Source organism: Halichoeres trimaculatus, unplaced genomic scaffold, assembly GCF_033239565.1.
Source record: "Halichoeres trimaculatus isolate MK-OKI-2021-1 unplaced genomic scaffold, fHalTri1.1 fHalTri1_scaffold_6, whole genome shotgun sequence".
Taxonomy (NCBI): domain Eukaryota; kingdom Metazoa; phylum Chordata; class Actinopteri; order Labriformes; family Labridae; genus Halichoeres; species Halichoeres trimaculatus.
This window is the reverse complement of record NW_027437184.1, coordinates 18,770,518-18,797,006: the sequence shown is the minus strand read 5'-3', so window position 1 is coordinate 18,797,006 and position 26,489 is coordinate 18,770,518. Positions and strand designations below refer to the sequence as shown.

Sequence of the window (26,489 nt, the reverse complement as noted above, 5' to 3'; positions counted from 1 at the left end):
TTTGTGGTCACCACCTGCATAACACTTCCTTAATTGGGGTTGTCTTATTTATTGTGTCTCATCTTCTCGTTATCTATTCAATTTGCACAACAGCAAATGTAATTGATTCAAAATCAATGTTGCTTCCTAACTGAACAGTTAAGATATATATATATATATATATATATATATATATATATATATATATATATATATATATATATATATATATATATATATATATATATATATATATACATACAATTTTTGTGAATTAATCAGTTATATAAATGTAACAGTTAAATAAAGAGTAAGCAATATTTCACAGCTTAATAAAATTAAAAAATGGTGGAGTATAGTCTTTAAAACAAATTATATCAGTGATCACGTATCAATTTCTGCAGCTATTTGAGCACCTTTTCATAATGCAAAAAAGGCATGGACTTACTAATAGATTTTCTCTTTATGAGAAAAAGTACAGGTGACGTGTTCATATGGTTTCAGATCATTTTCATGATGTGTTGTGAGAAGCTTGTGTGCATTCAGATTTTTCATTTACGCTCTATGATTCTCGATGCGTAATCACAAGTTTGTTCTGGTGATCAAAATGTGTAGAAGATGGGGAATTCACTTTTTTTTAACTTAAAGAGGGGTGTATCATGTCTGTATGTTCTGTATGCATGATCTGCCTGGGCAAGAACATGATGCACAATTTGGAGGCAAAAATAACAAAAAAAAATCCCAAGAGGTTCTGGCTAAATTACCTAAAGACCCTCTTTCTGAGTTACAGGGTAATGATGTTAATGGTAGTCTCATTATTACTGCTATTAAAAACAAAGATAAAGACAGTTTGAATAATAAAATAGAAACTGATGATTCACTTAGTCCTGCACTTTTAACATCATGCTCTGTGAAAACTTAACCTTCATTTTCATTCTTCACACAAGGTGTATTTTACTTTGGTGACTTGGGAATTATGGGAGGACTCTCGAGTCTAACAGTACAAGTACATCATGCTCCACTGGTTCCAAGAGTCTTGAAAGACCCAGGTCTGATCCACTGTGGTTTTACCTTTATGCCTGGCCAGGTATCTTCCCAGAACGATGATTAGACACAAGGTTACAAAGACCACCACAGCCACCACTCCCCCGATCAAGGCATGGTCAGTGCCGTGCTGCCCCACTGCATTTGGATCTGAGGAGGGAGACGGAGAGAGACAAAGACAGCAGATGAAGGCACCAGTTGGTGAGGTGACGGAGCGAGGGCAGAGGGACAGCAAAAGAAAGACAATACAAAACAGAGCAGAGAGGAAAAAGCAGATTATTTCCGGCTCATTCCTGCTCTAATGAGCTGCTGTCATTCCTCTCTTTTTTTCCACTTCGTGCAATCGGAGCAGGGCTGCTTTGCTCTCTGAAAATACTAAAATGCAGGGAGAGAAAAAGAGGAAAGGACATCACATGACACAAAGAGAAACTACAGGCAGACACACACGGCCTGCAAAAAGAGAGAAAAAGAAAATAAAGGAGGAAAAATGGAGACGTGAATAATTCAGGATCACCCCCATGGTGCTGTAGGAGTCTCTACCATGCAAACCAGGGCAGCAGAAAAAGAGCCGTGATTGATAAATAAATCATCCTATGAAAAATAAAAAGAAAAGATCAAACCTTTTCTGTTTCTCAGAAAGGAAGGATTGTTGTCAGGAAAAGGAATTGGAATTCGTGGAAATGCTAAATGCTACAGGTTTCCTAGCTGTTGGAAAAAGAAGTCAAAGTGATGGTGGAGTCATGAAAGAGTGAAGCATCTGCATAATGAGGCTGTTCACGCTTCATGCAAAGACCCATCAAAGGCTTCCTCTGACTTTAACAATAGCTTATATCCTTTATTCACCCCTATTTTTTTCTTTTATAAAGTCTGACTTGCAGGCTATTCAAGGTAAGAGTGAGGACATGACACAGGCTGAGTCCAATGTGCAGAAGAGTGGTGGGGTAGATGGATAACGGAATAGCGTGTATTATTCATATCAGTCCATGACACCTGTGAAATTAGCACTCACACCATTATCCTCCACCAACTGCCCGGACACGACGTATACAACCCTGTCCCTCCGTTGGTGTGTAAGTGTAAGTGTGTGTTGGTCAAATATTAAACCTGAAACTACTCTCCTGGGTTGTACTGAAGGACATCAAGTTATTTCTCAGTTTATTACACCATTTCTGTTTTTCAGACAGAAAACTTTGCACGTTCCTTTGCCTGTATTTGGCAAAATATTTTCTTAAAAATGTTACTTTTTCATACACCAAAAAATACAATAAAAAGGACATTAAATTCTATAGAAGAACAGCTCCTTGAGTCAGTTCAAAGCAGATATTTATAAAGTAGATTAGACTTGTACATATTCTGATCCTCCTTTATCAGGCAGGAGCTAGATTTGTCTGCAAAGCATCAACATGATTTATACCCATTTAACATAACTTGGAAGAAATAATAAACTTTGACATTAATCTGCATGAATTGGGAAAAAACTTCAAAAACAGAAGCCATGTTTGAGAAATATTACTTTGAAATTTAATTTTCTTGTTTACTTTTATTTTTTCTTAAAGTTTGAGCCATGTCTCATTGGTTAACATTGAGGAAGCAGGCCTTGTTGCTGTACAGCAGCCAGCCAACAGAAAGCAATCAAGATGCTTTGGCTTCACTTTCTGTGATCACTCATATCTATTGACTTCACGGTTTATGGTGTGAACTAACTCGGCAAAACACCCTTATTGTTATTCTTGTTTCAAAAAGAGTGTATGAGAGCTACAATACAGTGACAGTGACTAAAGGCAGGTTTGGACATAGAGCACAAATCATACATCGACTCTGTTTCTCTTCAGTATTCTCCTTTTCATTCTGCTTCCGACCATGTGGCTAAATTGAACAGCTGGCCTGCTCTCGCTCCATAACTCTCCATGGTCTGAGTGACCGGACCGTCACACCCCACTGCCTCCCGGTGGACAGACACACACTCATATGGACACAGGCGCTCATACACAGAGACGTTTGAGTGCGGTTTCACTGTGCTGCAGTTCTGCTTGGTCAGTGGAGCAGAGAGTAGAGGAATGTTCCCCCGGCACGGCCCAGCAGGACGAGGACTCGAGCGTTTAGTTACACACATGGTTGTGTCTCTTCACCTCTATCTGTCAGGAGGGGAGCGTTTTTTTAAACCATCATACACACTCTCTGTCCAACTACTACTGCTGCACTTCTGTCCTGCTGCTACATCCCAGTGCAGGCACAAACAAGACATGACCAGACAGTCGCTTGTCCATCCATCCAGTATGTCACACTTTGGCCCTGCAACACACAGGTGTTATGTCCGAGAGATCGGGCAGCAAGTCAAACACCCTGACACTTTCAGGACATGTCATCTACTCCTGGTTGCTGCATCACTTCTCCAGAAATGGATACTGGACAATCAGTCGTTTGAAGGGAAATGAAAAGCTGCTTGCTCCTGGGTTGAAATTTGCAGATAACAATGGCTACTCCAGGCATACAAAAACTATAGGATAATACAGTTTTCTGCCCTATTAATTTTTGGTTTAAGTATTTTTTACAAAACACAGATTTTGCATTCAGTTATTTTATACACAACTAACAACGTGCTTCTGTATAGTCACAGCGTCAAAGCTTCATAAGAAGAAGCTATACAGAATCCAGCAATAATTTACCTCTTATAGTGAATCCATGCTGAATATTACTTTTTTGACAACTACACAGCTGGGCCAACAACAGGCCCTGTCTTGGAGGAGCCACCTATACAACTAGAAAAGCACTCAGAGAGCGCAGACCTCCACCAAGATTATTGTGATTGTCACACAACACTTTAGTCCTACTTTAATGTTATACTCTCTTTCAGCAGACTGTCTGCTACAATTTGGTGTTAGTTGCAGGTTTGTACGATAATTTGATACCTGACAGTGTTGAAAATGATGATGACCCAGTACATATTTCATCCGCCAAATCTTAGTATCCAGAATATTGCCAGGCTCTGGATCATACTTTTACATTTGTCAGAAATAATCTTGACCTTGTCTTGTACTGTTTTGCAAAGCAATCTGACCATTTATCCTCTAGTTATATACACATATGGTGAAAACGGCCCTATCTCACAATGATAAAGAACACTTAAAAAAAAATCCTGAATCCAGACGGTGATCCAGATCACCCCCAAAATTTAATCACTTCTTCCTTGTCCCATTTTGAACATTTCCTAAAAATTTCATCAAGATCCGTTTTTTGTGAATGGAATTGTAAATCAACATTCTGGAGCTTCAAAGAGGGTCACAAAGCTTCTGATATGGAGACAATTTAGTGAATGATGAAGTGTTCCAGCAGCTAGCAACGCAAGGCTACATTAGCTGCTACGAGCATAAAACACCACCATATCTGACATTACTGTTGGTGGCTAAGCTGCATTTTGGCTAGCTAAGGCACTAGAGTCCTGCAAAGAACATTAATGTTCCACTGAAAGACACTGTTGCTGATTAATCTGTATCCAAGCTCAAGTTTTAAAACTTAAGCGTAAGGCCGGCATGATAAGACTGAAATTCCCAATCAGAGTAGCACTTGCTAAAACACTTCAGATGCTAACAGTGGACAAGGAATTAATACACGAGACACAACATCAAGTTTTCCTTTGACTCATGGCGCCACTTACAGCATGTAAATACTTTCCAGTGGGGCTCTTTAAAGACACGGTTCATCTGCTGTGTTCTTATGTATTCCGTTCAGGTTTACTGCCGCGCACAGAGGGAGAAAACCACAGCAGGGGCGTCAGAAGAAACAGAGAGAGGAAATGAAAACACAGAGATTGATGGACAGGAAAAAGGCTGAAATTTCAGTTGGAGCGAGGCAGAAGGGGAAAGACGACAAGGAGGAGAGGGATCTAGCGAGGAGGGTAATACATTTTTATGGGGCCAAAACACATTATCTTTTAATAAGGGCACACACATTCTTCTCTGTGTGATTTAATATGAGAGCGTGGCAGAGCAAACTCCTCTTTTAATATTTATAACACTCTCCTTGTCGCCTGGCCTTGCGAGTTGGGCTTGTTTAATAAATTAAAGGGGTTCAGAGCTTCTGTAAGCTTCTCCTCGGCTGGAGTGAAGCAGAAATGTTACTCTCAGACTGGACCATCCAACTCCTCATGTGTTCTGAAGACTATAATAACCCTGTTTTGCTAAAGCTGGTGCCATATGGACTTCCTGTGAGAGGAAATGTTATACTGATACTGTTTGGTTTTTGGGGAAAGTGTTAAATAAATGAATGATGAAGCAATAAAACCAAATGCTTTATCTTGTAGTCAAAATTAATAACATGAATCATAAACATAGTAAATTTCATTTCTGGAAGGTATTTAAGGCCTACTGACTATCAAAATGAACATTGCTGTCTTTTATGAGTCAAACTGTGACAAAACAAATCCATAATTTTTTCCTTCATTGGCTCTTTAAAATGCAAGAAAAAGATTTGGACCTTTACCAGTTGAAGTTAAGCCTCAAATATTCCATCAAGGTTTCACTGGAAGGAAATTGTGAGTCTATAAGAAAAGTCTGCCCTTGACTTCAATCGGGTCATCACCTCCCTCTGGTGTCGGCCTGATCTGACTGTAACGTTTGCAAAATCATATCTTAAGCAGTTCTCGCTTTGTCATCGCTGCATTGAAACATGAATGAGGAAATCAATTAAATTCCCAAGAAGGAGACTAACTGGGGTGTATGAGCAGTTTCACTGCCAAAGGGGACTGAATTGAAAACTGTGGTTACTTAAGGATGAGGGAATAATCCAGAAAATGAAGAGGTTTCTCATTCAGAATAGGAAATTAAGACTCAAGTTCAGACTCAGAAATGGATCGTGAGGATTTTGTGCACACCATACATATACAATCAAGTCCAATCTATCTGGGCCTTTGCGTGTGATTTGTGATAACTGTTTTTTTTTTTTTTCCACAGAGCACATGCTCAGATTTCATTGCACCACAAACTACACTGCAGAACAAACAGTGCCTGTGTGCCAGCTCTGTTTTTTTGTGAGCCTTTTTGATTTGATTATATTTTCAGGAGTTATTGTTCTTAACAGGAGTAAGACCAGTCAGGCTCAACCCCACCATGTACAAGTAGACTTCTACACATGCTGCGACAGTGAGGGACAGTTAAGGCCTTGTTTCCACCAAGTAGTTCGGTTTGGATCGGTACAAATTGGTACTGATCCTGATTGGATTTCCACGGCCAACTGTGCCCCCTCTTGGTAAGTTAGACGCTGATAGTTGTGTCAGCTACGTAATAGCATGCTGCCATAGCAGCGCATCACAGTGTACCCCACTAATAAATCCAGTGAAGAAGAAAAACGTGAGACAGTAAACAAAGAGTGAAGATGGAAGACATCCAGCAAGACATCTTCTTTGTTACAAAGCTCAATCAAGCTTTGTTTAAGTAACAATTCTATTGACCAATCAAAGGACTGCAGTGTTTTTAGCTCCACCTTCCAGAGTAGAATTGGTATATCTGGCACCCCATTAGAAGGGTGCCAAAAAAATGGGATGGTACAGGTCAGTGATTCGGGGAACTGTCCCAGGTTTAATGAATAGAAACGCCACAAAACATGTGCCGAACCGAGACAAGTAGGTGGGGATGGGGGCTGCCAGAGCAGAAGTCTTTATCTGAGCAGTCAGTGGTGTAACACAGTCAAAGAGTGATAGCTTACTAGGAGACTCTGCCATTTGCATCTTTTCTTACTCTGCAAACTCCAGGTTTGCTATAAACAGAGGAGTTTGCCCTGTGCATGTTCTACACCACTACTGATATACTGAATACAATAATATTTACAATCGAGGAATCATCAGCTGTGTCATCCCTGAACCCATGAATACAACTCAAACAGCCTCCATACCATACATCTCTCTGTCTCTTCTTTCCCCTTGGAAGAAGATTTGTAAATATTAAAATTCATCCCCTACAGGCATCTTTTTATTCTGTTGGATTAGACTCTTTCCCCTCTCTATCTGAGATATAGCTCTGTGATGCAACGGTTTCACTAGCCTGGATCAATAAGGCAGCAGCTGGCTTAAGCGTTGGCTTACAGAGCTGCTGTGTCCTTGTGTCTGAGCTGTGGGTCAGGGTCTCTTTGAATGTGGGAGTGTGAGCAGATCATTGGATGAAAGAGATAACATTAGTTTGTATTAACAGGACCTTGGATTCATGTGGAAATATTCAGGAGCCCCTGGAGGTGTTTCATATATTTATAAGACACCAAATACACCTTGATTACCCAGAATATCCTGTGGCAGAAAATAAGAAACTAAAGAAATGAAAAAGCATTTCACCTCGCCTAGAGTAATTTCTATAGCATTTTAAAAAACTGCTCTTGTTCTCTCTAAATGAGAAACACAAGGAGACACAGATTACTCTGTGTTAGCCCTGCTGCAGTGATAGTTAGAGACACAAAAAAGGATCTCCAGCAAACATAGAGAAAGTAAAGAAGAGAAAGTGGTAAAAAGTGCCTGCAGACTTTACTTGTTCAATGACTCAATTATGTCCAACCTTTTTGGGCCTGACTGGAAATTCACCAATCTGCATCTAATGCCTGCTCCGCTGCCAGGATCAAAGAGTCCCTGGAGGCTGCAGCAGAGGACCTGCAGACACATGTGCACACACTCTCCAATGCAGGCACCCATGCATGTAAAAGAGTTTCCAAAACAGAAAAAAGAAGACGTTTCTGGGAAATGTGTGTGTGTCTCTGTGTGTATGTGGTTGTGTGTGTGTTTGTGAGTGTCCTTGCACAGTATTGCCTGCTAGGTCAGAGCAGATTAATGAGATTCTGAAAACAAATTACTTCTGCTAATCATTCAATAAAGCCCACACGTGGACTTGGACACTATCTTGCATATTCAACGGACTCCTCTCTCTTCAGGATGAAAAGACATTGTGGTCAGCAGGGTAACAGCATGAAGCTATAACCAAAGGTAACAAATCAACCCTATGAGTTCATTAAGCAACATACAAGAATACTTCTCTCAAAGCTGCTAAATGTTCTGCAAAATCCATAACATCTTCAAAACTGCAATAAAATTCAACAAAGGATAACATCAACAATCTGCATGCGGGAACCTAATTATGGCTACATTGTTGCTGCTGTTCTGTCAAAACCTGAAATGTGCTGCTGGGTTGTTTGATAGAGGTGCATTATGGGAGCTACAAGCAGAACAAGCGCGGCAGAAGCCCACACAGAAATGAGTGATCTCTGAGGCAGCAAGTTGCCGTAACGAGCCCAACAATCCCCTGAGGGAGACAAGCTGAGAAAAATGAATAAAGGACCACATAAAACTCAATGTCGACAAATGAAAATTAGGCTGCCTCAACACTGTGTGTGTATGTGTGTGTGTATATATATATGTGCGTCTATGTGAGTTTGTGTGCACGCCTCTTCAAGATTGCTGAAAGTGTCCCCTGCCATTGAGATTTAATGAATAGAAGGGCTATTACACGTAATTCATAACACTAGCCCCGGGGTGTAATGATTTCTCTTTTTTCTGTTCTACACTTTATCCCAAATTGTTGCAATAATTCTTCACCAAAGCGAGTTAATGTGACAGGTCATCAATAATAATTGCCTCGCAATAAGTGGAAAGACCTTTGCATTATGTTTTAATTCCTGCTGAGCTCTTTTAGCTTTATGTTGGAGAGTGGAAATGCAAACGGAAAGAAGATGGCTGTTTCTGCTCAGTATTTAACCACTCCCCTTCCCCCGCAGAAAAGCTGCAACCCAAACTTAGCCTTTTCTGCTTTTAACACGGCAACCAGTCAGCTGCTCTGGACACTTGTCCTCAAGAAAATATGTCTTTTCCACAGCCTAACCTGTGCCTTTCATTTAAAAAAAGATCAATAGTTAGAGAATAAAGCAGGTAAAAGTCTCTCTGAAGAATGAAAAGGATCTTCTTTCTTATTGAGTTTCCACAAAAGCTTTGTCCTCAGTCTGGAGGAGCATGAATCCATTAAAAGGGAAGTGAAGACATGCATTCTCCTGTGAGGTGTATCCTGCAAAATGCCTGGCAATGAAATCTGAAAACTTGTACTTGTAGGTATCTACATGCTTTATTTGCTGTAATGTGCCTCCAAGAAAAGAGCTAAACTTCAATGCAACTGCTGACCTGAAAGTGCTGCTTAGAAAAAATTGCAAGCAGGTGTCAAAAAACTGCAGACTTGATGAAATAATTTCCAGTGATTTAAATCTTTGCAAAATAATTTAGATGCAACAGTGATTGAGTCACAGAGTAGAGTTGAAATATTATGATCGCTGACCAAACCATAAAAACTGTGTTACTCACATTTTAACACAGTAACCTCGTTAGGTCTCTCCTCACAGCTAAAAACTCAGATATTGCCCTTTCTTTTGTTGAACCTATTGTCCTCAAACTTCCAGTGCTGCTTTGATTAAGAGTTTCAAGATAGTTGAAGCATTTCCTTACTTAAATATTCTGCTTGTCTTGGTGGTAAAACTCCTTAACAAAAGTAGAGAGAAGTTTGACGGGTATTATTTCAGGTTTTCTGTCTCCACAGGCAGAGACTTGAGGCATGAATACAGAATTGCTGTATCCTCGGCAGTGGACTCTTTTTCTGTGGCACTATCAGGCTGGGGGCTGGGGTTGGCCACACGAATGCTGATTATGAGAATAGTAAATATTTTAAACGCCAAAGAATCGCGTGTGCAGGATTCAACCTTTCAGCTTTGCAAGGTCAAAGCTAATTTGCAAGCCATGAAAAAGTATTTGGCAAGTTTGAGAGGCATCAGTGGTGGTGGTTCAGTGGGGGTCACACATATCTGTGTGTGTATTCATAGAAGGGGGAGGGTACCTATGACATTGCATAGACCTCTGATACTTAGCGAAGAGTTATTATAGCCATTAAAGCTGGCTGGGCTATTTGAGCAGTGTGGGTGCTGTGCATACCTGCCAGCACTTCATTAATAAAGTGAATCACAGACTGCAGTTATGCATCAGCACACAGTATGAATTAAAAAACAGTGACTTTTTCAGCATACCTTTACACCAGCTACACTCCAAAGGTCAGCAACAATTAGAACTAAAGGCATGGGCCACCTTTAAATTTACATTTCCTCAAACATCCACTGAGTCTACAGTAGGAAATATTCCACCAGTAATAACTCTGCCATGAATAAATACTCCCATCGGATGGTACATTATTGTATCAGCCACTAATACTTCCTGTCACTGTGTCAGCAGAAGTGGACATAAAATAAGGGAGCAGAGTGACTCATTGGTATGTACAAAGAGAAAAATGAGTGCAGTTGTTTTCAGCTCTGTGGCCAATTTACGGCTGTCACGTAAACGCTGTTTCTCACTCTTGGAGTGTGAGGGGTGATATCTAATTGGTGAATTAGAGTCTGTTTTTGGTATATCTAAAAAACAAGTAAAAAGCATGAAACCCCCACACTTACTGTGTTTGGAGCTCAAACTAAGATCATTATATGAAAGTTTCCAGGACAAAAAAGACAAAACAATGACAATATGATTATGTTTACAATAAGATTAAAGCATGGACTGACCACATGTTCACTTTTCCACTTATGTTTACATACGATATATATAATTTTTACAGCTAGCCAAACCTATCCTGATGTTCCTTCCTCTTCTTTGGTTGGAGTCATAACTGACCATGGTTTGAATGTCAAAACAAGTCACAGAGCCCTTAATCAGTCGTTTCATTCACGTTGTCTTTTCAGTCGTTTTCAATTACTTTAATTTTGCATTGAGCCTTTTTAATCCAGATTTGCCTTCAGGTCTGACCTCATTATTGAATATTGGGTTTATGTCATCCAACAGCAAGCCTTGTTTTACTGTTGACCTTTCTTTGTCATCTTTTCAATATAGATCGTAGTCAAGTTAAAACCAACCTAGACTACTTACATCACTGTAAGCACAGTAGAACCTCATGTATGACTTACACTGAGAATCAGGAAACATTACATTACAGAATTACAAACAGTCAATGATAAAGTTAGAAAACTAAAAATCAGATACACCACTGACTCTAATGATGGTGAGGTAGAATGACTCAAAATCACTAGTGTCCTGGTTCATGAGGACCTGTTGTCCTCATTTTACAACCACCATCAGTGACAATATTTGAAGTAATGCAGTAGTAACAACTTGGATTATCCATTTTAAGACTATGGAAGTTGAAAGTTAGTAACAGAAGCTAATAAGTTAGCTTTCTACAAAATTCTTTGTTAAATGTGAATAATAAAAGTGCTTAAGCTTATTTAAGATGATTACAGAGTCTACCATTGCTTCCAGCATGAGTCTGACTGTGAGTTTATATAAACAGTTTTCATCAGCAAGAATAAAACAAATGTTTATAATGTGCTTGTAATATATGATAAATGTACTTGCTCTTAAATGGCTCATTTTAAGACAGTGTGACCAGTGAAAGTGCTTTTACACTGCCAGTCACAACCGCCATTTAGACGGCTTTCAGATAGAAGAGGCGGCTACAGTGAGAAACCAACAGTATAAGCCAATGTTATTCATACACATTCACGTTCACACACTGCTGACCATACATCAGCAGTGAAGAAAAGCAGTAACATTTTTTACTAACATTTTTACTAAAAACATGCATCAATGCATTTTATAAAATGCGCCCTTCTATTCTCAATATCTCAATATCATTAACTAAACAAAATTTATCAACCATATAACACTATCTACACACCTGCTGCTGAGCTGAATTTATTTCCAGTGTATTTCCTGTGCACAGAAAGACAACTTTATTAAAAAGACAAACCATCATGGGGCCAGTTCAGCTCCACAGTTGTTTGCTTTCATCCCCAGCCTGTGAAAAAACCTGGTAATAAATCAAGTAGACACATGAAAGCAGATAGTGTAGTATCCTGTGACTGGGGAAGCAGTGGAGTCTGATATTTAGATTCCATGAAGATACACTGAGAGGCCCCGCTCCTCCTGTGTCTCTGCAGTACACAAACACACATCAGAGAAGAACTGAGACACATTGATGAGGAATATCTAACAACGTGTGGAAGCCTGTTATCTAACAGGGTCTTCAGAGAGATGCGAGGGTAGAGGAGAATGAGCAGGTGACGGGAAATTGAAACAAAAGCTTCGATGGAAAGAAAAGCAGCAGAGGAAAGGTAGAAGGGGAGTCGAGACTCCTGAAGGACTTAAAAGATGGTAATTTGGAGAGAGGAGCTGTGATGAGAGGAAATTATTCTGAATGAATGGGACTGTGAAGCACTATGAAGCTGAGGGGAATGAAGAGAGGGACAAAAAAGCAGAGAAAGACGAAGGTGAACTCTAACGTACTGACTGAATGAACAAAATGGAAATGAATAAAGCTGCAGAACACCCAGCGAAAAATAACGAGAATTTAGAATAAAGCCCAGACTCTTTCATGCTAAAGTAATTTAAGTGAATTTATTTTAATGTTGAACAAATACTTTGTGTATAACTGAGTTTTTTTAGGGAAGGCATGGGCAGTTAAGATTATTTGTGAGCTGAAAATTTTAGGAGGAATCTACACACAAAGAATCTGTATCAATATATTAGTTCCTTAAGATTCAAGATGATTTACGAGGGTGAAAACTCCTTTGCATATACAGCGTATCACAGCACAATAGTTTTAAATTGACATGCCACTCAAACAGTTTGACTGACGCATCACTTTACTGCAGCTGACATGGCCCCTTGTCAGCAACAGTCCTTCAGTAATTCAGCACACAAAAAGAAAAAGTATCACTTTAGAAACTGCTAAAATAATAATATCATGAACCCAAAGTCTTGTAAGCCAAGTCAACAAATGTTATCTGTGACCGCTCCGCCTCTCAGAGTGGTTCGACATTTTTCTTCCTGTCAGGAAGTTTGGAAAATGTGATAACAAAGAGTCTTTTTCTGGTCATTTGAATGGCAAAGGTCAGGCACAGGATAATCAATAGATGAATCATGTAAAGTGTGTAGTTCCAAAGTGATACCTATTGGACATATTAGGCTTCCTTCCTAAGTTTGTTAACACTTATATTTATCTATTTACTTCTACTTATCTTGGTCACACTGAAGCTCAAACATTTTTTTTTTCTGAAGCCATGGCCTCCTAAAGGGTCCCAATGCACCCACAAGCCAGGTGGTTAAGACATTCCTGTGGTGTGCTTTGGATCTTTGACAGGGTGTCCTCCAAGTCTGATGTGCCAAAGGGCCTCAATAGAGAGGTCTCCAGTAGTCATCTTGGTCGGATGCCTGAACCAACTCAGCTGCATGCTTTAATACCAAGCCAGCTCAGTTTGAGATGCTGGAACACTTGTCAGAGGAAAGAAACTCCAGCATGCCAAACTCAACTGACTTCTTTTGATGTGAACATACATTCCCCAAATGGCAATCACACTGGGTGTTTCAGGAACCAAAACTGGGGACCATTAGGGAAGAGTTAAGAGAGATAGACTTGAAGACTGAATGCAACATTTTACTTAAAATCTATAGAACTGATAAAGTGCACAGTCCAGTTTACGAGGATACCAAATTGACTCCTTCAAACAGAACTGGTGACAAGGCAAAACATTTGCACAAACAGGATCAACTTGGTCCAACTCTTTGGCAGGCTCAAAACAAGGGCCTTTGAACCAATGGCACCACCCAACAAGACTGCAGGGGTGTCATGATTGTTTTAAGCCTACGTATGAATAAACTCCTAAGAAACCATTAGTATTTAAATATTTTAAGACCTCTTCTTGAACAACAAACCTGTATTACTCTTTCTGGCTGTCAGCAGTTCTCAGTTCTTCTGTGCACATCACTTAAAAGCAGGTGAAACATCTTCTACCTGTTACTCCAAAGCTACCAAAATCATCATCTTTAGGTAGATCTCATCTATCTGGTTACACATCACAGTGGGCTTTTGCATAGCCACAGTGCCCACCACCATAAGCAGGAGTAACGCTTCCCATACATGCAAACCTTCTCCCTGATTCATGTCTGTAGGTTTCTCAAATTTTTTAAATGGATTCTTTTATCACCCAGCAATATTCTCATTAAAAACAGCAGTACCTCCCCTCCGCTGAGAGCATCTCTCTAAGGAACAACAGTGGATTCTTGGATAGCTGCCATGAGAGAAACCAGCGACCTTCTGGGTATATTTTGGAGGTAGGCGCTAAAGAAACTGCCTACTCAAATACCCTCTCCATTGCTCAAGATAAAGCAAGTTCAGAAAATTTAGACTTTTGAAGACACCACAGTTTATCTGGATACCATAACATTAACACTGGAGTGGTGGTGTCCAAACAAGCAAGCAATGGGTAGATGATATTAATGCTGGAAGACAGTGTTACTATAGATCTGGAGAATAAAAAGAAGCTCACAATTGTAACTCTTCCTGTGCCACCAGCCTTGGCAGAAATGTTTATACTAACGCTTAAGTTTTGATCTTATAATGCTGAAAAGGATGTGACAAAAGTTGCTAATCTCTTCAGGAATGGATTCTCAAAGAGTACCAAAAAGCAGTGTAAAGTCTCTGAAAAGAAGCTTTTCAAGTCAGAATTCTCAGATTTAACACAGCATTAGGAGTCACGATGGGACGTCTCCAGTGAGCAGACATTTTCAGTTGGACATGACATTTGCTTCTTTGAGGTTCCAAAGCACAGAAGTACTGAAGTCTTTGAAATGCCAAGGGGACAGTGGACGGAGAATTTGAACAGCTCGACTCCTTTTGAATGAAATGACCTAGATTGTCTTAGAGACTATGAGAATCCGAATAACTTCTTTATGTGCAAACATGTTACTGTCCATTGGAAAGAAAACCAGTTAATGATGACATATTAAGGTAGGGCAGAGCTTAGTTCACAAAAAAACCCCAACCTTGTCCTTGGTTAAAATGTCAAAGTGTGACTACATGAGACAGGAACACTGGAGCTTGAGCCAAGAGGGAAGTAATAGGACAGAGTGAAGTCAGAGGGAATATACAGAGGCATGCTGAGGGGGCTGTGGAGATGCGTGGGTTGGTACTGTACCTCTGTTGCCAGTGACTGTGGGGTCTGAGGCGTGGGTGCCTAATAGAGTAGAATCTGGAGAGATGGGATGTAGGGGGGGAGTGGTGGATGGAGGCGGGGTTGTGGGGGCGTCTGGTGGAGGGGACAGACAGACAGACACATACACACAAAACAATACAACAAAATAAATTCACGGGGGGGCAGTTAGATACTTGGAGAAATTAACACAAACTAGTCCAAACATAGTACAGTGATGGTTAACAAAAAGGGGAGATTATGACACAATTCAAAACATAAACACAAAGTTGTTAATAATGCTCTACAATGCAATGATGGATTGCTGTTGATGCTCAATGATGCATTACACAGTATACATTAATTCAAGCATTGCAGAACTTTATTAGGGTTAAACATGAATCCATTTGAAAATTTGTATTGTAAAGTAAATACATTAATGAATTCATGTACCAACAAGTACTTATTTTTCCCATGCATGTGCTAATTGTGTTTTTGGATTTTTTTTGTTCCTGCTTTGTTCTAACAGTCAAATGTATCAGTCATTGGGAGTCTGACATGGAAAATGTGGCAGCAGTCACACAGTTTCAAACATAAAAAACAAAAATATAAAAAAGTTGTTCTTTATTTTGGTCAAACCATTTGCCTCTTTAGGTCTTAAGGGGGAATTAATATTAATATCAGTCTCTGACACAGCCAACTCTCAACTCCTCATAATTGCTCACAAGAAATTTTGGAAGACACACACACAAAAAGTTGTAATTAATTTCTTACATACACTTTTGTTTTAAAACCTTTGAGCATCGACTCTGTAGAGCATGAGGGCTGCAGTTCATAAATACTAAATGTTCATCCAGAACACGACAGCATAAGATTTTGACTTTTTCTTCTAGGGATGGAGTGACCAGCAGCCCTTTCTTGAATGAAGTTTGAAATGAAATGTATTCATAGTGTGATGCTAATAAAAAATGTTGTTGCTGACTTCTTCAAATTATATCACATCCCTAGCTCTTTATATGTCTCTGATCATTGTGACTTTAAAATGGTCTGTCTCTGAATGAAAAGATCATTTGTGAGTACAGGGAGAGACGAACCTCCAGTCTGCAAATACTGCTCAATGTCTACGAAAAAGTTACTCCACTTCCTCCATCTCTGAATATAAGAGGGATGGCAGCTGGATTAAAGCACATGTGGAAAAAAGTCAGACAAGTGACACGTGCCAATTATTCCTGTTTGTGAGGAACACTAAAGGCACAGTTTTTAAATTCTTGCTACAGAAAAATGATGAAAGTTCTTAATTCAAGGCAACGTTTCTCACTGTCACATGTTAAAGACATGAGCAAAATGGGAATGAAACACTGTGTGACAAAGTTAATGAGGTAACACTAGCACCTTGGTTTTTATTTTAAGTCACCTTGCTTTTTACATTGAGCTAGAGGCTTTAATTGGCACTGGTACTCCTTCTTAGAGCCAGCTGTGCCGTGCTGCATGTCTCGGTGACATTTCAGCCTCAGCATGAATTACTAAGAAGCTAAGTACATGTCTTCAGGAGAGAGGGAAGAGCGAAGACTTTGAACCGTCTGAGGAGGGCCATTAAAAAGGTATTTTCCAAGAATTATGGCCGCAATTGTAAAAGGCTAAAAGGTGTGCTAATCACTAATGAAGGGTGGGAACAGACTGGGTGCAATTTCAAAAGAACAAGTAATGAATCTGGATGGGACTCTTTGACCCTCCCATACCCAATTGCCTTTTTTTGTGGTGTAGAATTTGTCAGTTTAATAACATCACTGTCATTTAGATCATTGGTTATTCTTGTTGTTACATCCAGCTGGCATTTGAGAGAACTGTAATGTGCACCCAGACCATGGAATAAGAGGCAATTAGACTGAGAAGAGCAGTATTCAAGGACCGTGAGATGAAAATCTCAGTTATATTTTCCATATGGCTCAAACAAACCTGTTCAAGTAAAAATAATAAATTCAAATAGGAGATGATTAAATTATCCATCTTTCAAAAAGGTAATCACAATCTACACACGGGCAAATGTTTCTTTGACTACAGTCGTTTAACTGACAAACAGACTCAAGTCTTTGGTACAATACAAGCTCTTACTTTAAAAAATAACCTGGTGGTACACTAAGTATTACAGCATTTACATGGATTTGAATCATCAGGAAAAAAAGATAAAGAAGATAATTCAAAGTTCCTCAGATCCAAACTGTGTGGCTGCCACAATTTCACATATTAGACACTGCATTGATTCTTTGTTTTTTATCAGCTCCATATCCATCTGAATAAAAAAAGACAGAATTGTTTTATTTTCAGGCTTTAGTAATTAAATGTCAGTATGTGTTCAAACCGCAGGTGGTGGCACTATCTTATCTGTACTTATCTATAAAGCCAGGGTACCTATCACGACTAAGCCCAGCCATGACTCACCGCTACAGCACCAGGGCAAGAGAACAATCAACAAAGTCGCAGAAAATCAGGACAAATTAGTTGACTGCTGAGGTGGGGTTATGATGTCTTTTCAGGAAGAAAATGGTGATCACAGGGGACACTGAACAACTGTTATACGCCAAGAAATACATGCTACTTTGCAGGTCTGTAAGGTATATTCAAAATACTGCAGTTTATTTTGATTTGATGATTTTTAGAGTATCTAAATGCAAATATCATAGTGCTTCATTTACTGCATGTAAACATATGCTATCAAATTCAAATATATAAATATTATCTGAAAGCTCTTCAGTGTATTTGTTTTATCATTACTTGCAAAAAGGCTTGATCTAAAAGCTAGTCTTGTCTCATAATCAGAGTTGTCCACTATTCAGGTTAATAAATATTTACATTTTATTAAACAGAGCTGAAAAAGTTTTTTTCTTCATTATGTTTCCAAAAATGTATTTATGTATTCATTCACTGTACTAATAAAGAGATTTTAAGTTAAGTGTTTAACACTGTTTTTTTTTTTTTTGGCCTGTTCTTGGCTCTCAATGACACAATGTACTCCTCTTTAAAATATAAGCAAGACAGGGCAACACTTTTTTAAGAAGAAGACCTAAATTTACTGAACGTTTATTCCTAAAGGTTGGACAATTAAAGGGTTTTACTCTCCATGATATCATTTTAAGAAAAGAGGACAAAGTTAAGAGACCCCTCAGAGCAGAGAAACTTTTGTTGGAGTAAAAAAACTTGTCTCAACATTATTTCATTTTTCAATCATAAACTATCACCTCATACTGTGTGGACATTGCAACACACCTGCTGCACTTTACATTATGTTTTCTGCATGTGCCAAATAAGGACCTTTCCAGCCAATCTATTGTACAATTATTAATTTATTCTTACTGTAGAGTCTGTATTTATCACATTACAGAATCAGGTTACATTACAATGAGATATTTACACACATTGTTAAATAATGTGATGTAGCTTCTTTGTTGTAGAGGATATCTGTCCTTGATTGAGCATTTAGACTTCTTCACAAACTTCACTCCAGAGCATTTTACATGTTGCTGTGGCCTCGGCTTAGACAAGCAGAAAGCACTTAAAAACTATTGATAATAACCTTGACTGCATCCTCCATCGACTCCACATCTGGTTATTACTGGAGACCCGGCAAGGACAGTCAAGAACATACTAGAAATCGCTCCAGCTCTGGCAAAGCACAGCCATCGGCCCCTGAGAGGTTTACTCTGATTTTTTTTCCATCAGATTATATGTCTACTTTTGAAAAGGAGAGAAAATAGAACCCCCAGGTGAATGTAATAATAATAATGTCATATTTTATTGATCCACTTAGGGAAATTCTCTTTTGCCATCAGTCGTATGGTCTCTCTGGCCAGAAAGTACCTGCCTTTTCATCCCTCATCACCCACTAACTCAATCCCTCCAACAGAAGGGAAAGAGATGTGTCATTGCTCATTTTAAAAGCATTATTACTTAATGCCAAGAGACAAATGACAACGGAGAAACTATCTGTTTTCCCTCACACTCAGTCCCTTTATCCTCCACCTCCTCTGGCGTTGCGAGGAATTACTTATCCTTCCTGGTGATATTCCTGACAACGCAGCACTAAATTCTGCCTCCCTCACACATTTCTTCTCTGCAGAGTGTGTGTGTGTGTGTGTGTGTGTGTGTGTGTGTATGTGTGTAGGAACTAGGACGCAGGTTTATTTAAAGAAAGGCGTTGGTGGCATTTGTGTCACCTGAGGCCCTTATTCTCCTTGTGATGGATGCTTCCACTCATTACTCTTAGCATTGATGCAGATCTGGAGTCATTATAATCCTCAGTTGTTTTAAGGAGTAGAAATTTATATTTCCTTTGTTATTTGTTGCACCATTTTAGCCTCATGCACCCAAAGCTACCAACTGGACACACCCCTAGATGAAGGGTCTGCTTAAGAAAAAGTTGTGTCAGTAGGAAACTTAAGTCCTATCACTTGGATCCTATTCTGGTTGTTGTATATGCATTTCCTTTTCAATCTTTAAAGAATAGGGGAAAGTATTCACATGCTGTCTGTGTTAACTGTTAAATAAATAAACAATCATAAAGACAGCGATTCCAAAATTGTGTGGTTCTTTAATGTTTGTTGAAATGAAAAGAAGGATAAGGAAAGCTTAAGCACAGCTATTCTTTCATATGTTTGCCAATACATACCTTTTGCAACCTCTGTGTAAGTCAGTCAAGTCTTGGATTATCTCTGTCTTTATCCATCGCTGATCGATTGAGCAGTTGTTGAAGCTCAGCTTTTGTTCACTTATCTTTATTATTAGAATCAACATGATGACTTACTCATCCTCTTTTTCCTAGTACTCACCGTAGACATAGAGTACGTAGTCAGCACTGCTGGTCCCTAGGTGGTTGCTGGCTTCACAGCGGTAGGTGCCATTGTCTGTCTTGTTGAGTGAAGTAAAGGTGAGCTCTCTACCATCTACAATAATCCTGTCCAGGTCAGGAAGTTCAGCGCCATCCTTTGTCCACATCACAGGATCCGGCCTGGAGAGGAGGAAGGGTTTGAAAGAGAAACAAGGTATACTGCATGTTCCTGTCTGAAGTATTACTTAAAAGGCAGGAATGAACTGATACAGAAGAAGAAGAAGAAGAAGAAGAAGAAGAAGAAGAAGAAGAAGAAGAAGAAGAAGAGGAAGAAGAAGAGGAAGAAGAAGAAGAAGAAGAAGAAGAAGAAGAAGAAGAAGAAGAAGAAGAGGAAGAAGAGGAAGAAGAAGAGAAAGAAGAAGAAGAAGAAGAAGAAGAAGAAGAAGAAGAAGAAGAAGAAGAAGAAGAAGAAGAAGAAGTAAAGTGACTTACGATGGGTTGCCTTTGGAGACGCACTCCAGCTTTAAGTACTGACCCTCCTGTGGGACAGTGTTGGGGGTGTTGATTTGTACATGAGGAGCATCTAGAGCAGAAGAAAGGATTAAAGCACAGGTACCGCTTATTCGGTGAGCTTACATCAACAAGTGTCTCATGGAAACAGACAAAAAAGACAAACATTTATTTGATGTTTCCTTGACTATAATACAACTAAAGTTGAAATAAAAAAGAAATCCTTGGACTGTTGTTGGGATAAAATACATGCAGGCTTAAAATCCATGAGATGTTTTTATTGAGGTGTGCAGACCCTAAAACAAACGGACCAATTCCAGCACTTAGCCAAGGAGTTGGAGTCCTTCACAAAAGATTTGTGCCAAAACCCATTGCTTTATTATTTTTTAAAACTTGGGAGTCAGAGAGTGCCCCAGTATTTTCTCATGATCAAATTTGAGTATAAGCATAAAATATTAAATGGAAATGACGTTAGCCCCCCAAAATACAGTGTTTTTAACTAAATGCCAGCTCGGTGGACTTTGTGACCATTTTCAAGAACTGATTTAGAAACTCCCTCTAAATATTTATCTTCCCCCTGCTCTTGTCCACGTGTACAAACCATGTGTATGTGTCTGTAAGGGTGTGCATGTCTTTGTGTGTGCACTCACAGTGGACCTCTAGTACTTCAGTGGCCTGCTGTGGTGCCTGTGCGAGAGCCACATGGTCCACTTTGCAGGTGTAGGCCACTCCATCATCATCTCTGTCCACGTGCAGCTGCAGCGAGCTCCGTACCGTGAATGTCTTCCCACTTGCGTTCACCTCTTTGGCACCTTTGGAGAGAGTTGCATACTGTCACAGATGCTGCACATTTATCTTGTGAGGTGGGATTGCCACACACCAACATGATGCCCCTGTGTGTAACATTTTAGGAAAGCTCTGCGTTACATCCACAGACTCCAGCAGAGGTAAGGTTATCATGCAATGCAACAAGCACTGAAATAGAAATGTCATAATATCTTTGAACTGGTCATGCCTTAATTGCAGATCTTGGGCATTTTGGCACCAGACTATATACCATCACTTGTGTAATCCCTCTACATTTATTAAAACGTGAACAAAAGCAAAATTACACATTCACATCTCACATTAAGCATTTCACTTCAATGTCTACCTGTACTTTCTATTTGATACTGTTTCCAGCCTCATTGGGACAAAAACTAATGTTTGGCAATGATTTCAATCAGCTTTGTTGCAAAGCATTATTATTCACAGTTCTCTCCATCTGAACAACCTGTTCTCCAAGCTCTCCCTGCAAAACCAGCTTTGTGTAACCAACAAAACAGCTGATCCACCTCTCCTTTCACATCAACAACCTGACTGGTGCCAGTGCATTGGATAATCCAGCGTCTGCAAATTATCTACATGATGTTCCAAAAACCTGGCTCAATCCTTGATCACATCATGTCACTATTTGCCTCATTTGCCTCCGTAGTGATACAGGCAACTTGTGATTGAGTGAAGTTGCATTACTGGCCAATATGACATCAAACTTTGACCACAATATTTGCATCCTTGAGTTGATCGTCTTGTAATGTGACATCAAATCTGAAAGAGAAGGACCCCCAAATAAAAGAGACAAGGCAAAGACCACATAGACCCATTTAGAAGGAGTTGATCCCAATCCAGTACTGGTATTGGTCTGCTGTGCTGCCTGAAATAGGATATCGGGTATTTGGGAGTACACAAGTCAATTAAACAATCCAATGCCATGACCGATGAGGCCCAGAAAAGTGGAAAAATTGAAGTACAGGTGTTTAAATCTGTGTTGGGAACACAGACTGAATAATACATGGACAGAGTTTTGGTTGTACCATTTACTGCTGTGTTTGGTGTCTTAAAAATAATTTGTCCTTTGAAATTTGGCATGTTGACATGAGTACTAACAAGGTTGTCTTTATTTACAGCTGACACTCCTGAAGCTGCATTTTTTTTTGGTATTTTTATCATTTTTTAAGCACCACTTGTTGCCACTTGATAAGGGAGGAAAAAAAGCTATTTGTTGATCTGACTGGGATTGAATTGTTGACTTCACAAAATCAGCATCATCATTCAAACTGTCCTTGAGCTGAACGCTACATCTGGTCTTTACACTGTTCTCATGCAGCGTTTAAACTTTACCCAAGCCAGTGATACTTTCTGCATATCTTAACCACTCATTGGCTCATACACTTAAATTCCCCTCTGCTTGTTACATCAAAATTAAGAGACAACTTTGAGAGCTTCGATGCCCTCTTTACGAGTCATTCACAAATTCAAACCTGAATAATTCAAAACTGTGTTTTAAAACATTTTTTGAAAAACTGTGTTCAGAAAGCAGATAAGGTTTGGTGATATCTGCCAATTTTTGAAGAAGCCTCAATCTACTCATTTAACTTGAATGCCCTCATAAATTAAGAAGCTGAGAAGTAAGAGGTTAGGTACAAAGTGCCTATCCTCTTATAGACTGCGCACTTCCATAGGGACCTGTGGTTGCAACTTAGACGCTAGATTTTCTTTTACCTACATGCTGTTTCACAGTGTAATTATCATATCTCCACGTAAAGGCAGGTGTTTGCTTCTTAGACCACAAGTCTGTTCCTTACTTGTCACTTTGGCGACAAGTAAGGAACAGTCACATCAGCTTCTAGTAGTATAAAGTTCTTCACATGTACACAGTTTTCTTTTAAAGAGGAACAGACTCACTTTTATACTGTATTCAGTTATTCAGGCTTATCTCTGCATTTACGTGCTGCCCTCTCTGTACAAAATTACCCTCTTTATTTTCTCCCCACAGAAAAAAAATCAGTGTGTGAACAGTCTTTCACTCTCTCCTTCTCTCATGTTGGTTGCCTTTGTTTGTTTCACCTAAAGAGACTGTTTACGCTCCATATCCTCCTCTCCTCTGTGCTCATCTGCTCCACTTTCCAAGTATTTCACCCCACTGTCTCCTCTCCCTCTCCATCCTGCCAATCAACCATTCTGCTCAGTCAGTTCCCCCAGCCAAGGCAATGAGCCCGCCTCCCCAAGAGATGAATGACTGACAGGTCTGCAGCGTTAGCAACATCCATCTCGACAACGGGAGACAGCAAAAATGGCTAGGTTTTCTTCACAAGAAAGAAATTGCAGGAGACAAAGGGAAAGGAAAAGGAGTGGAGGACTGGAGAGGTAGCATACTGAATATCTAATATCATAGCGTGCTTTAGGAGTTGCAAATGTACCCCTCTTTTTTTTATTAGTTATTTCACCTCCTGACAGACAGCTTCTGCCTTCATCTTTGTCTCTGTGTCAGTTAAATGTCTCTATCTACCTCAGCATGCACCTTCTCCTTCTCTGTAACTTTTTCTTTTTCACTTGCTAACACTCTTATTTAGTGCTGGAGTAGAGATGAACAAGTACTGTTTAAAAAAAAACATTTAAAAAAATCTGACATTTTCTGATGGAATCTATATAAGCTTGATCATGGAGATGCTCTGCTGCCCAGGTCACCAACCTGTTGTTGGTGACTGACTGGTTAATCTTTAAAGCTTCCTCTGTAGCTCTGAAAAATGATAGAAAACATAATAAATCTGGAGTATGCTGCACATCAGAGACACATGTGCACTATGGGCCTGATCTACTAAGATCCCAAATTACAAGCGCTTAATTGAAAGAAGAAGATATGCTTTATTTATTCCCGTGAGGGAAATTCTGTTTTTTACATCCTGAAACATGCTATACACACTCACACTGACACATGCACAAACAGCACTTCTGCACAGAAACATGCACTTTTAAGAGAAGTTAGGGTGATGGTGCTGCACTCTCAGCACGCACCTGAGCAGTTGGGGGTTTGCTGCCTTGCTCAAGCAACCCTCCCATCACTAAACCAAGTCCCAGTCCACACACAATCCACAGATTGTTTGTGCAAACTAAAAGATTGGACAAGCTACTAGTGGGCGTACTGCGGGTGATTGACTTTAGAATAGAATAGAATAGAGTAGTATAGAATAGAATAGAATAGAATAGAATAGAATAGAATAGAATAGATCTTTGTCATTATAACAAGTACAACAAAATTGAAGTCACAGCAGCAATCAAGAAAACAAAAGTGAGAAAGTGTATAGAAAGTGCAAAAAGGTCCATAAGAAAATAGATGATGACGGCTTGTCCATCATTCCCCAGTTCAGCCAGCCTCCACCTCCACAGGGTCCAGGACTGAACTTCTTCAGTCTTGCTCCATCTCTGTCTCCTAGATCCTGTCTGCTCACAGCAGGTGAAGCCCTTCCAACATGGCGTTGGTGTCTGATGTTAGCTCCGTTAGCCATGTCTGTGAATAGCATGATGCAACTCTGCCCTCTGGTATTCCCTCTGTCGCTGGGTCAGAAAAGCTAGCTCGTCCATCTTATTGGAGACAGATCTTATGTTCCCAATAACGATGGATGGAAGGACAGGTCCATGTCGTCACTTCTTAGCTCACACCTGAGAACCAGCATGTCGTCCTCACCTCCTTCTCCTCACCTTGTGGGAAGACATCAGGCCTTGCACCAGTTAGCATTGACATGCTACAGGCTGCTAACAGCTGAGTTCACATGTAAACAATGCAGCCATGGTTACATGTAGGATCTCCAGACAAACACAGGAGCAATGCTAGTAAAAATATCACTGTAGCCACAAAAAGTTTGGTGACCATGGCCAAAAAATGAGCTATACAAAGTAATGATCCACTCCAAGTACAAAGATTACGAAAAAGAGATGAAAATTACAAGAAATGGACAAAGAAGAGAGAGCTGCTGCAAAAGGCAGCCATCGCCAACAGGGGCAGCGCCTATCAACTGGATATGGTTGTGTGCTCACTTGATAACAGGTGAAAAAGTCATGCAAACCATCCTGTTTATTTAACGTGCTACCGGTTGTCTCCACGAAGAGTTTGGAAGAGCAGAGCAGCCTTAAATGAAAAACTAAGTTTGAAGCCATGGAGTTGGAGGTCTTGGTGGAGGAGGAAAATACACACACTGGGGAACTCCTGCAGAGACATCTCAATGTTGCCAGAAGAAACACAATTTTTCAGGCTATCTGTGAAAAGGTGAAAGCTGTGAGCAAGACCAGAAGATCTGCTGATGAAACAGAAAGAAGATGATATGTAACCAGATATTGTTTCTGGCAGTCAAAATGTGTTGACACACTCACAAAAAATGTTCTCACTCTGTCATCTGTCATTGCAGCCTCCTTCTCACAACAATGAGTGACTGACAATGACTTGTGGGTAATGCTTTGCCACCAGGCACCTGTAGATTAAGCCTTTCACACAGGTTAAGTACAGAGATCTTGAGCTTTTTCAAAGGTTGATGACTACTGCTCCGATACATCAGTTAAACATTGGAATTAGATGATATTTGCCATGACACACACCGACTCATGCAACAATGTCACCAGCTGATGTTTATCTTTATCTTTCATTTCTTTTGTCATCTAAGCCCACAGACGCTCATAGTTTAAAGTCTTTATGCTTTTTAAATATTGAGGTTATTTTATATGAATAAACTGAGTGAATCATCCTGCGAGTTTGATTGTTCTTGTTGCCGTTCAAGATCAGAACTGATGCACTTCAACTAATGTGGAAAGCACAGTAATAAAGCAAAGGTAATGGCCCTGTACTGGCTCAGTGAATATCCTGTCTGTACTTAAGCGCTTTCATCTGTTATTGAAGGTAGACACTCAGAAAAAAGTAGAGTTTAAAAATAAATTCATTCTATTTCTGAGGGATTCTTGGTTGATGCGTTATCGGACTGAGGAAGTAATTTCTTGCACATCTTTACCCATTAAGACTTAGTTCCATGTGTGATCCAGGGTAAAAGCATCAACATGTTTCCTAAAAGTTTCAATAAACTCACTTCTTTACTTTGTCCAAAGTCTTCTCAGATCCATTTTGAGACACAATTAGTTGTTAAACAGCACACTATGTCTTGCTGTTTAAGTGATGTCTGTCTGCATTCACTCTAATGGCTTCTGCTCCGATGTGTATATGCTCAAGTGTGTGAATGCATGTGTGTTTGTGCGAGGGGTGTGTGTGGGAGAAGGTATAATTGGTCTATAAATAACTTATCACATTTTAAGT

The 26,489-nt window shown here is 39.6% G+C and overlaps 1 protein-coding gene across 3 annotated transcripts in view; it reads right to left on the bottom strand.

Moving 5' to 3' along the window:
• Positions 1 to 26,489, bottom strand: part of cadm2a (cell adhesion molecule 2a) — a 232,087-nt gene that overhangs the window by 1,645 nt on the left and 203,953 nt on the right. For 2 of the 3 annotated variants that reach the window (XM_074672024.1, XM_074672023.1), the window contains 5 exons: positions 21,025 to 21,186; positions 20,357 to 20,447; positions 19,866 to 20,044; positions 15,049 to 15,159; positions 1,051 to 1,173 (listed from right to left, as the gene is read on the bottom strand). In XM_074672024.1, the coding sequence (XP_074528125.1) occupies positions 1,051 to 1,173; positions 15,049 to 15,159; positions 19,866 to 20,044; positions 20,357 to 20,447; positions 21,025 to 21,186 (666 nt within the window). The remainder of the gene's footprint in view (positions 1 to 1,050; positions 1,174 to 15,048; positions 15,160 to 19,865; positions 20,045 to 20,356; positions 20,448 to 21,024; positions 21,187 to 26,489) is intronic. The other variant, XM_074672025.1, reaches the window with a different exon arrangement.